At 57.8% G+C, this 13,368-nt stretch overlaps 1 protein-coding gene across 1 annotated transcript in view; it reads right to left on the reverse strand.

Annotated features, from left to right (window-relative positions):
* The window catches only part of UBXN11 (UBX domain protein 11), a 54,143-nt gene extending 45,398 nt beyond the window's left edge, over nucleotides 1-8,745 (reverse strand). Inside the window, exons 1-2 of the mRNA XM_061574689.1 lie at nucleotides 8,564-8,745; nucleotides 7,036-7,343 (exon numbers count right to left, since the gene is read on the reverse strand). Coding sequence (XP_061430673.1) covers nucleotides 7,036-7,343; nucleotides 8,564-8,641 — 386 coding nt within the window. The 5' untranslated portion in view covers nucleotides 8,642-8,745. The remainder of the gene's footprint in view (nucleotides 1-7,035; nucleotides 7,344-8,563) is intronic.
* Nucleotides 8,746-13,368: the final 4,623 nt, after the last annotated feature.

Raw genomic sequence — 13,368 nt, forward strand, 5'->3', positions numbered from 1 at the left:
CATCTCAAGCCAGAGGACGAGAGGACTCTAGCCGCCACGCATATAAAGGATTTATAGTGAAAAACTTTGTTTTTACGGGTTAATTTTTTTACCTTTTTTTTAAGGTTCACCATCGCAGCCCCCAAGCGTGGGCGTACAGACCCCGACTGACGTGGAGTGCTGAGCCTGTTACACCGCATGCCGTGCTCACGACTCAACGCCACGAAGATGCCCCGAGTAGCCTTCGCAGACTTGTCGTGGAAAGTTCTGTTAAGCGAGTAGCGAGCATCTATGAAGGCCGGCACGGCACACGAGGGGGTGGGTGGCCAACACCCCACGCCCGGCCGCCTTTGTCTCCCCAGTGGCGATGTTTTTACGCACCTCGACGGGTGCACATTTGAGGCTGAGTCGACCTAGGGGAGGCCCAGGAACAGGTCAGATAATCGCTATCGCTGGTGTTGGCCGTGAGCGAGAATCGAACTCGGGTCGCCAGGTTCGCTGAACAGCGCGCTAACCGCTACGCCACCGCTCCCCACACCCGCGACACACACCCACACACACCCACATGCGACACACACACCCACACACACACACCCACACACACACCCACACACTCACACCCACACACAACACACACCCACACACTCACACCCACACACACACCCACGACACACACACCCACACACTCACACACACACCCACACACACCCCCACACACACACACACCCACACACACCCACACACACACCCACACACACACACACACCCACACACACCCACATACACACACACCCCCACACACACACACACCCCCACACACACACACACGACACACACCCACACACACCCACACACACCCCCACCCACACACACCCACACACACCCACACACACACATCCACACACTCACACACACACACACATGCGACACACACACCCACACACACGACACACACACCCACACACTCACACCCACACACTCACACCCACACACTCACACACACACCCACGACACACACACACCCCGTCGGCATTGAGCTGTCATGGAACGTTCACGTTTCAAAAGCATTGTCATCGGAGAGCGCTACATTCCCTCCCTCTTATCTCTCTCTTATCTCGCTCTTTCTTTTCTCATCGGCGCGTTCCGGATTGCACGTGAAAGCCCTGGGAGATGTCGGCCTACATGTGTCTCCCACTGGCAGGAAGGCAGAGAAAGTATTGTGCGCGTGTCGGCTTTGTTCGGATCAACGCACCCTTGGCAAGGTTTAGAAAAAGTAATATTTTAAAACACTTTTTTTAAAACACGCTTTCATAAAATGTACGAGTAATGGCAGAACTCCACGACTCCAGCAAGTGGCCCCGAAGCTTGCCATAACGTAAGGAGCTGTGGTCAATTACAGCCAACGTCAGTTTACCGTGGACAATTAGACCCAAGCCGAAACATAACATATACAAAAGAATGTTGAAACATATTTTTATTCTATTTTTATGATAGAATATAGTATTGTCATCAGTATCACATAAGTCTACCAAGTTTGCAGTCGATACCACATTGGTAAGTTGGTTAAAATTGGGTTACAAGATTTGAGGATACAACAACAACAACAGAGTGAGTTAAACAAAAGCGCGTAGAAAATAACACGATGGGTCCATGGCAGAGCTGGTTTGAGTCAGAATCATTTGCTGCGTCAGTTGACACCCTGGACTGCCAAAGCCCATAGATTGACATTCTCCCAGACTTACATTGCCCAGAATTTACGATGTTTACGTTATTTGACCAGACAAGATATTTATAGCTCTCTGTCAGAAGCGACCTGGCCACCAACCCTGACGCCTGCTGCTGTATATGTGGAGTTTGCGTGTCGCTCTCTTTCTAATCATCATCGTCATCATCACCGTGTGGAAATGTATAGCAGCAGCCAATTTCTCTAAACGTGTGACGTTGATATTCAATGTGGAGGGAGAAACCGGAGGACCCGGAGAAACATCCACGGGGAGAGAGAGACACTCAGACTCCAAATATACAGCAGCAGGCGTCAGGGTGGGGATCGAACCCACGACCTCCTGTATACCAGGCGAGGTAGTTAACATCTCCTAGCCACCGTGATGCTGATGATGATGATGAGAGACACGCAAACTCCAAATACACAGCAGCAGGCGTCAGGGTGGGGATCGAACCCACGACCTCCTGTATACCAGGCGAGGTAGTTAACATCTCCTAGCCACCGTGATGATGATGATGAGAGAGACACGCAAACTCCAAATACACAGCAGCAGTCGTCAGGGTGGGGATCGAACCCACGACTTCCTGTATACGCGTGGTATATTTATAGCAGCAGCAGAAATAATCTAAAAAACGCAGCATCTGGACGAGCACTCACTCACTCACCCACTCATTCACCCACTTGCCCACTCATACACTCACCCACTCACCTTCTCACTCACCCACTCACCTACTCACTCACCCACCCACTCACCTACTCACCTCCTCACTCACCCAATCACTCACCCACTCACCTCCTCCTCACCTCCTCACTCACCCACTCACTCACCCACTAACCTACTCACTCACTCACCCACTCACCTACTCACTCACTCACCCACTCACCTACTCACTCACCCACTCACTCACCTCCTCACTCACTCACCCACTCACCCACACACTCACCCACTCAATCATTCACTCACCAACTCACCCACCCACTCACCCACCCACTCACCCACTCACCCACTCAATCACTCACCCACTCACCCACCCACTCACCCATCCACTCACCCACTCACTCACCCACACACTCACCCACTCACACACCCACTCACTCACTCACCCACTCACCCACCCACCCATCCACCCACTCACTCACCCACCCACCCACCCACTCACTCACCCACCCACCCACTCACCCACCCACCCACCCACTCACCCACTCACCCACCCACTCACCCACCCATTCACTCACCCACTCACTCACCCACTCACCCACCCACTCACCCACTCACCCACCCACCCACTCACTCACTCACCTACTCACCCACTCACTCACCCACTCACCCACCCACTCACCCACTCACCCACTCACCCACGCACTCACTCACCCACTCACCTACCCACTCACCCACTCACCCACTCACTCACTCACTCACCCACTCACCCACCCACTCACCCACTCACCCACCCACTCACCCACTCACTCACCCACTCACTCACCCACTCACCCACTCACTCACCCACCCACTCACCCACTCACTCACCCACTCACCCACCCACTCACCCACTCACTCACCCACTCACCCACTCACTCACCCACTCACCCACTCACCCACCCACTCACCCACTCACTCACTCACCCACCCACTCACCCACTCACCCACCCACTCACACACTCACCCACTCACCCACCCACTCACCCACCCACTCACCCACTCACCCACTCACCCACCCACTCACCCACTCACTCACTCACCCACTCACCCACCCACTCACCCACCCACCCACTCACTCACTCACCCACCCACTCACCCACTCACCCACTCACTCACCCACCCACCCACTCACTCACCCACCCACTCACTCACCCACTCACCCATTCACTCACCCACCCACTCACTCACCCACCCACTCACTCACCCACTCACCCACCCTCACTCACTCACCCACCCACCCACTCACCCACTCACCCACCCACTCACCCACTCACTCACTCACCCACTCACCCACCCACTCACCCACCCACCCACTCACTCACCCAGCCACTTACTCACCCACTCACTCACCACCCACCCACTCACCCACTCACCCACCCACTCACCCACTCACCCACCCACCCACCCACTCACCCACTCACCCACCCACCCACCCACTCACCCACTCACCCCACCACACCCACCCACTCACCCACTCACCCACCCACCCACTCACCCACCCACCCACTCACCCACTCACCCACCCACCCACCCACTCACCCACCCACTCACCCACTCACACCACCCACCCACTCACCCACTCACCCACCCCCCACCCACTCACCCCACTCACCCCACCCACCCACCCACTCACCCACTCACTCACCCACTCACCCACTCACCCACCCACCCCACCCACTCACCCACTCACCCACCCACTCACCCACTCACCCACTCACCCATCCACCCACCCTCACCCACTCACCCACCCACTCACCCACCCACTGACCCACTCACCCACCCACCCACCCACTCACCCACTCACCCACCCACTCACCCACTCACCCACCCACCCACCCCACCCACTCACCCACCCCACCCACCCCCCACTCACCCACCCACTCACTCACCCACCCACCCACCCACTCACCCACTCACGAACCCACTCACCCCACCACCACCCACCCCTCACCCACCCACCCACCCACCCACCCACCCACCCACTCACCCACTCACTCACCCACTCACCCACCCACCCACCCACTCACCCCCCCACCCACCCACTCACCCACTCACCCACCCACCCACCCACTCACCCACTCACCCACCCACCCACCCACTCACCCACCCACTCACCCACCCACCCACCCACTCACCCACTCACCCACCCACTCACCCACCCACTCACTCACCCACCCACTCACCCACTCACCCACTCACTCACCCACCCACCCACTCACCCACCCACTTACCCACCCACTCACCCACCCACTCACCCACTCACCCACTCACCCACCCACTCACCCACCCACCCACTCACCCACCCACTCACCCACTCACCCACCCACCCACCCACTCACCCACCCACTCACCTACCCACCCACCCACTCACCCACCACACCACCCCTCACTCACTCACCCACCCACCCACCCCTCACTCACCACCCACCCACCCACTCACCCACCCACTCACCCACCCACTCACCCACTCACCCACCCCCCACCCCTCACTCACCCACCCCCACCCACTCACCCACTCACCCACCCACTCACCCACTCACCCACCCACCCACCCCTCACCCCCCACTCACCCACCCACCTCACCCACCCACCCACTCACCCACTCACCCACCCACTCACTCACTCACCACCCACCCACCCACCCACTCACCCACTCACTCACCCACCCACCCACCCACTCACCCACTCACCCCACCCACCCACTCACCCACCCACTCACCCACCCACTCACCCACCCACCCACTCACCCACTCACCCACCCACTCACTCACTCACCCACCCACCCACTCACTCCTCACTCACCCACCCACCCACCCACCCACTCACCCACTCACTCACTCACCCACCCACCCACCCACTCACCCCCCACTCACCCACCCACTCACCCACTCACCCACCCCCCCCCCATCACCCACTCACCCACTCACCCACCCACTCACCCACTCACCCACCCACCCACCCACTCACCCACCCACTCACCCACCCACTCACCCACCCACCCACTCACCCACTCACCCACCCACTCACTCACTCACCCCACCCACCCACCCCTCACCTCACCCACTCACCCACCCACTCACCCACCCACCCACCCACTCACCCACTCACCCACCCACTCACTCACTCACCCACCCACCCACCCACTCACCCACTCACTCACTCACCCACCCACCCACCCACTCACCCACCCACTCACCCACCCACCCACCCACTCACCCACCCACCCACTCACCACCCCACTCACCCACTCACCCACTCACCCACCCACTCACCCACTCACCCACCCACTCACCCACCCACCCACTCACCCACCCACTCACCCACCCACCCACTCACCCACCCACTCACCCACTCACCCACCCACCCACCCACTCACCCACCCACTCACTCACCCACCCACTCACCCACCCACTCACTCACCCACCCACTCACTCACCCACTCACCCACCCACTCACCCACCCACCCACCCACCCACTCACCCACTCACCCACCCACTCACCCACCCACTCACCCACTCACCCACCCACTCACTCACTCACCCACCCACTCACCCACTCACTCACCCACCCACCCACTCACTCACCCACCCACTCACCCACCCACTCACCCACTCACCCACCCACTCACCCACCCACCCACTCACCCACCCACCCACCCACCCACTCACTCACCCACCCACCCACTCACCCACTCACCCACTCACTCACCCACCCACCCACTCACCCACCCCCACTTACCCCCACCCACTCACCCACCCACCCACTCACCCACCCACCCACCCACTCACTCACTCACCCACCCCCCACCCACTCACCCACTCACTCACCCACCCACCCACCCACCCACTCACCCACCCACTCACCCCACCCACTCACCCACTCACCCACCCACTCACCCCCCCACCCACCCACCCACTCACTCACTCACCCACCCACCCACTCACCCACTCACCCACTCACCCACCCACCCACCCACACCACCCCCATCCCACCCACTCACCCACTCACCCACCCCCCCCCACTCACCCACCCACTCACCCACCCACTCACCCACCCACCCACTCACCCACTCACCCACCCACTCCCACTCATCACCCACCCACCCACCCACTCACCCACTCCATCCCCACCCACCCACTCACCCACTCACTCACCCACCCACTCACCTCACCCACCCACTCCTCACCCACTCACCACCCACTCCACTCACCCCCCCACCCACTCACCCACTCACCCACCCATCACCCACTCACTCACTCACTCACCCACTCACCCACCCACCCACTCACTCACTCACCACCCACTCACCCACTCACTCACCCACCCACCCACCCACTCACTCACCCACCCACTCACCCACCCACTCACCCACTCACCCACCCACTCACCCACCCACTCACCCACTCACCCACCCACTCACCCACTCACCCACTCACCCACCCACTCACCCACTCACCCACCCACTCACCCACTCACTCACCCACCCACTCACCCACTCACCCACTCACCCACTCACCCACCCACTCACCCACTCACCCACCCACTCACCCACTCACTCACCCACCCACTCACCCACTCACCCACTCACCCACTCACCCACTCACCCAACTCACCCACCCACTCACCCACTCACCCGAGGTCTCCTCCATCCGGAAGCGGAGCTCTGCGCGTCCGTCCGAGCTGAGCCAAGGGGGAGCTCATCTCGCCGTCGCCCTCCACTCCGCCTCGCCGTCCCCGTGGGGGTCCCACCCGCCCCCAGCCCCCCTCTCCCCTCTCTCTCTGGGCCCCTCTGAGCCTCCTCTGAGCCTCTCGCCCCCCGTCTCCTCCTCCTCCTCTCGGCGGCGGCGCGGTCCACGCAGCGAGCGGCCCGGCTCCCGACAACATTGCCTCCCTAGCAACCGGGACGCGGATCCGAGCCGCGAGCCGATTGGTCGACGGTTGCTAAGGGGGGGGGGAGGAGGTGGGGGGAGTTGATGGGAGCGGTGGGTGCAGTGGTTAGGGGCCGTCCATAAATGACGTCACGCGGTTTTGTACGATTTTTGACCCCCCCCCCATCGTCACACGGCGTTACAAAAAGTCAGACCCCCCCCCTCAAAGATGACGTCACAAGATCTGCCCCCCCCCCCCGAAAAAAAATAAAACATGCTTCAAATCGCTTTAAACTATTGTCATCGTAGTGCGTATTTAATGTGGCGCTGCACTCTGATGTTGTAGGAGAAAACATTTATTACAAAGTCTATTTAATTAAGTAGAACGTGTTGTCTACATTTATTTAAAGTTGCGCATTTTGATGTGACGTCACATTTCTCACCCCCCCCCCCCCTCGTCACACATCGTCACAAATGTCTGACCCCCTCCCCCCCAGGTGCGTGACGTCATTTATGGACGGCCTCTAAAAGTTGGATCCCAGCTCACGGGCCTTCATTGGCACTGCTGGCTACAAGCACTTGCCCCCCAACACTGTTAGAGCCTACACGGGGGTTGGGGGGAACCTTTGTCTTTGTGTGGGGGGCGTGACATCGTGACTCGATCCACGGATCGATTGGGAAAAGGAATCGAAGCGCGCGGCGATTAATCCGCGAAATTTGACGACGAACCCGGTAGCGGATTTGTTTTTTTTTACGTTTGTTGAGGGTGGATCGAGCGAGCGGGAATCGATCACGATTAAGCACGATTATCGATCCACGATGGCCATATATGGGGGGGGGGGGTGGGGGTGGCAAATCTCTGATCGGTGGTTTCGTGGCGTGTAAGAGTTTATGTAAGATTTTATTTTATGGCATTGTGGGTTTTATTTAGGATTTTATGATTTCGTGACGTGTCGGATTTTATGTAGGATTTGATTTTATGACCTTGTAGGATTTTTATTTTATGGCAGTGGGATTTTATATAGGATTTCATGGCGTTGTAGGATTTTACGATTTCATGATTGTATGGCGTTGAAGGATTTTATGGCTCGAGTTCAGCGCAGCCACCCCCACGCAAACTGCTCCGCTCGGCGCCTCCGCTCGAGGTACCAACATCGATCGGGATCAGACTCACCTGCCCACCCCTGCCTTACCTGCCCACGCCCGCCTTACCTGCCTTACCTGGCCACGCCCGCCTTACCTGCTTTACCTGCCCACACCTGCCCTGGAGCCACGTGACGTGTCACCTGTCACCTGCCAGAGTGGAGGGGAGAGGTGACCGGACTCTTCAATGTCACACTCACAGCGACGAGGACGAGGAGGCCGATGCATGGACCACGTCCGGTTTCCCACCTGTCCCGGTTTTCCCCTGGGACACCCTCCTGTCGCTGTTGATTGATAATTGCGAAGCGCTCCCTGATTCACTCCACAGTCACTCGCCCACTCGCCCTCCTTACCGCTCACTCGCCCTCCTTACCGCTCACTCGCCCTCCTTACCGCCCACTCGCCCTCCTTACCGCTCACTCGCCCTCCTTACCGCCCACTCGCCCTCCTTACCGCCCACTCGCCCTCCTTACCGCTCACTCGCCCTCCTTACCGCTCACTCGCCCTCCTTACCGCTCACTCGCCCTCCTTACCGCTCACTCGCCCTCCTTACCGCTCACTCGCCCTCCTTACCGCTCACTCGCCCTCCTTACCGCCCACTCGCCCTCCTTACCACCCACTCGCCCTCCTTACCGCCCACTCGCCCTCCTTACCGCCCACTCGCCCTCCTTACCGCTCACTCGCCCTCCTTACCGCTCACTCGCCCTCCTTACCGCCCACTCGCCCTCCTTACCGCTCACTCGCCCTCCTTACCGCTCACTCACCCTCCTTACCGCTCACTCGCCCTCCTTACCACCACGGTCGCCCCATCCTTACCGCCCACTCGCCCTCCTTACCGCTTCACTCGCCCTTCTTACCGCCCACTCGCCCTCCTTACCGCTCACTCGCCCTCCTTACGCTCACTCGCCCTCCTTACCGCCCACTTGCCCTCCTTACCGCCCACTCGCCCTCCTTACCGCCCACTCGCCCTCCTTACCGCTCACTTCGCCCTCCTACCGCTCACTCGCCCTCCTTACCGCCCACTTCGCCCTCCTTACCGCTCACTCGCCCTCCTTACCGCCCACTCGCCCTCCTTACCGCTCACTCGCCCTCCTTACCGCTCACATTCGCCCTCCTTACCGCTCACGCCCTAGTGACGCGCCCTCCTTACCGCCCACTCGCCCTCTTACCGCTCACCGTCGCCCTCCTTACCGCTCACTCGCCCTCCTTACCGCCCAACTCGCCCTCCTTACCGCTCACTCGCCCTCCTTACCGCTCACTTCGCCCTCCTTACCCGCTCACCTCGCCCTCCTTACCGCTCACTCGCCCTCCTTACCGCCCACATCGCCCTCCTTACCGCCCACTCGCCCTCCTTACCGCTCACTCGCCCTCCTTACCGCTCACTCGCCCTCCTTACCGCCCACTCGCCCTCCTTACCGCTCACTCGCCCTCCTTACCGCCCACTCGCCCTCCTTACCGCTCACTCGCCCTCCTTACCGCTCACTCGCCCTCCTTACCGCTCACTCGCCCTCCTTACCGCCCACTCGCCCTCCTTACCGCCCACTCGCCCTCCTTACCGCTCACTCGCCCTCCTTACCGCTCCACTATCGCCTCGACTGCCACGGTCACCGTTCACCTGAACTCAGATCCCTGATTCACTCCCAGTCACTCGCTCACTCAGAATCTGAATCTTTATTGATACTGCTGCAGGACGAATCCGATGAGCTATAAAGCTCTTGCTTCGCACGCGTCCAGTGAAGGGGTGGGGCTTAGCACGTGGTCAGAACGTAACAACAACAAACGATGCACACGTAACAACAACAACAAAAAATAGTTTTTTACGACGACGAGGCAGATGCAATATTCAAATATGCTATAAAAAGATTTTAAACTAATAATTGCTATGCTATGTAAATGAAAACAGCGATTTGCTAAACAATATCTGGACTTGCCTTCATGTAACAATGCATCGATTTGTATTCATATGACTTTATTCATCTCTAATTTCACATTCACAGCGACGAGGACGTGACCCACGTCTGGGTGCGGCATTCGAAGCTTCGTTCGGAGAGGTGCAAGAATCCATGGCTTCACTGCCATGTGCTGGTCACAGAGCAGAATGTGTTTATCCACGACACTGCGGGTCATAAGAACACTCACCCACCCACTCACTCACCCACTCACCCACTCACTGACTCACCCACTCATCAACTCATCCACGCAACCACCGACTCACCCACTCACTCACTCACTCACCCACCCACTCACTCACCCACTCACTCACTCACTCACCCACCCATCCATCCACTCACCCACCCACCCATCCACTCACCCATCCATCCATCCACCCACTTACTTACCCATCCACCCATCCACCCACTTACTTACCCATCCACCCACTTACCCATCCACCCACTTACCTATCCACCCATCCACCCACTTACTTACCCATCCACCCACTTACTTACCCATCCACCCATCCACCCACTTACTTACCCATCCAACCATCCACCCACTTACCCACCCACTTACCTACCCACTGACTCACTCGCCCCACTTCTCTTTTCTGCTTTTTCCGATCGCACCGCGCCACTGGAATTCCCTCCTCCCATCATCACCACCACCACCACTGCCACCACCACCGTCATAATTAAACTCTTGCAATCATTACCACCTTGCTACACCCTTATCGGGTATCCTTTTGTTTTATTGTTCGTCTCACGACAGTGCCGATTGTTGCTGGCCGCTCGGCGCTTTGAACTCCGCCACCGCGATGACTCGAACGAACTCCAATCGTACGTTCCGGGAAGTCAGGTTGTACTGTACGATGTGCAAATACCTGGCGATCCACAGCGATGCGTGTTGCCGTGACGTCTGCGCGCGAGGAGCCTCATCCACGCGGGCGTGGCTCCTGGCTGCACGTCAGCGGCATCCCACGCGCAGCAGACCGACCGACCTCTGACTCTGTCTCTTTATTTTTAAAGACTATTTTGCACTTTGCGTTTAATGCAAAACAAGCTTTGCCAGCGGTGGGGTCTGAGCCCACGCCTCCAAAGAGACTGGAGCCTTAATCCAGCAACTTAGACCGCTCGGCCACGCTACCTGGCCACTGTCGCTGTCTCTCTCTGTGTCTCTCTGTCCCTCTGTCTCTCGCTGTCTCTCTCTCTCTCTCTGTGTCACTCTGTCTTTCTGTCTCTCTCTGTCTCTCTGTGTCTCTGTCCCTCTGTCTCTCGCTTTGTCTCTGTCTCTCTCTCTCTGTCTCACTCTGGCTCTCTGTCTCTCTCTGTCTCTCTCTCTGTCTCTCTGTGTCTCTGTCCCTCTGTCTCTCGCTCTGTCTCTGTCTCTCTGTCTCTGTCTCTCTCTGGCTCTGTCTCTGTCTCTCTCTGTCTCTCTGTCTCTCTGTGTCTCTGTCCCTCTGTGTCTGTGTCTCTGTCCCTCTGTCTCTGTATTTTTTTTTATCATCTTTATTTTATCTTTATTTTCATCTCATCTTTATTTTCTTGTCTTTATTTTCATCTTTATTTAGAATTTTTTTTTCTTTATTTAGAATTTTTATTTTTTTCTCATCTTTATTTTATCTTTATTTTCATCTTCATTTAAAATCTTTTTTTCTCTTTCCTCATTTCGAATCTTTAATCCGAAGAGTTTCGAAGCTCGTGTCCTTGTTGTTGTTGTTGTTTCTGCTGTCCACAGATGTGTCCCAGTGTCGGGAGGGGTCAACAGGTCAGAAGATTCCGAGCCGCCATCGCTGAGGGCCTGGGTTCAAATCGGGGACTCGGCCACCGCGAATCCGGAGTTGATGATCTCACGCCTTCATCCTCAATTACTGCCCACAAAGCGAGCGGCTATTACATGTAATTGGTGTTGACATGCCCCTCGTGTTGGCTAGAGTCCAGCATGGATGTGACGCTTTGTTAGCCCACGAGCAGAGTTCGACTCAAGTTTGTTCGTGATAGCTGGCTCGGCCCATCATCATCCGTCCCACCCTGCCTCCCTCGGGGGTCGATAAAACTAGTACCACGCTGTGCGAGGGGTCGATAAAACTAGTACCAACGGACACGTCTTCTGTGAAACAGACGCGCATACAGACACCCCCCCCCCCCCCCTCGTCATAGGAATGTGCAATTTCCAGCACGGCCTCAGTCCTGTAAACTGTACCTGAGCAGCGATGTCTCAACAATGCTCATTGTAGCAAAACAAACGTCGCTGTGATCTCGAGTGACGCCCGTGCAGCTGTACAAGTGTGGTTGACCACAGCGCCCCATCATACCTCCCACCCTCAAGGGGTCGATAAAACGAGCACCATTGAAACACTCATTCGCTTCAGAACTGCTGCGTGTCGGTGTCGTGTCAAGGTTGTTGTCCTTCCCCCCCCCCCCGAACCTCCGATTATCACGGGTGGCTACGTACGGTGCTAAAGAAGTTCAGCACCACACAAAGATAAAACGATCCCCCGTGTAGCCTTAACAGACTGTCGGGGCAAGTGCTGTTAGCGAGCACCTATGAAGGCCGGCACGGCACACGAGGGGGTGGGTGGCCAACACCACGCCCGGCCGCCTTTGTCTCCCCAGTGGCGATGTTTACACATCGCACCAGGTACTCATTTGAGTCTGAGTAGACCTAGGGGAGGCCCAGGACCGGTTCAGATAATCGTCACTGATGTTGGCCGTGAGCGGGAATCAAACCCGGGTCGCCAGGTTTGTCGCGCAGCGCGCTGACCACTACACTACCGCTCCCCACACACACACAGAGACACAGAGAGAGACACACAGAGAGAGAGAGACACACACACGGACACACAAAGAGAGACACACGGACACAGTGAGAGAGACACACACGGACACACAGAGAGAGACACGCGGACACACAGAGAGACACACACACACACACAGAGACACACGGACACACACACAGGGAGACAGACACGGACACACACAGAGAGGCAGACACGGACACACACACACAGAGACACACAC

The sequence above is a fragment of the Lethenteron reissneri genome, chromosome 56 (genome assembly GCF_015708825.2).
Source record: "Lethenteron reissneri isolate LAM-NWPU_2019-01 chromosome 56, ASM1570882v1, whole genome shotgun sequence".
Classification (NCBI taxonomy): Eukaryota; Metazoa; Chordata; class Hyperoartia; order Petromyzontiformes; family Petromyzontidae; genus Lethenteron; species Lethenteron reissneri.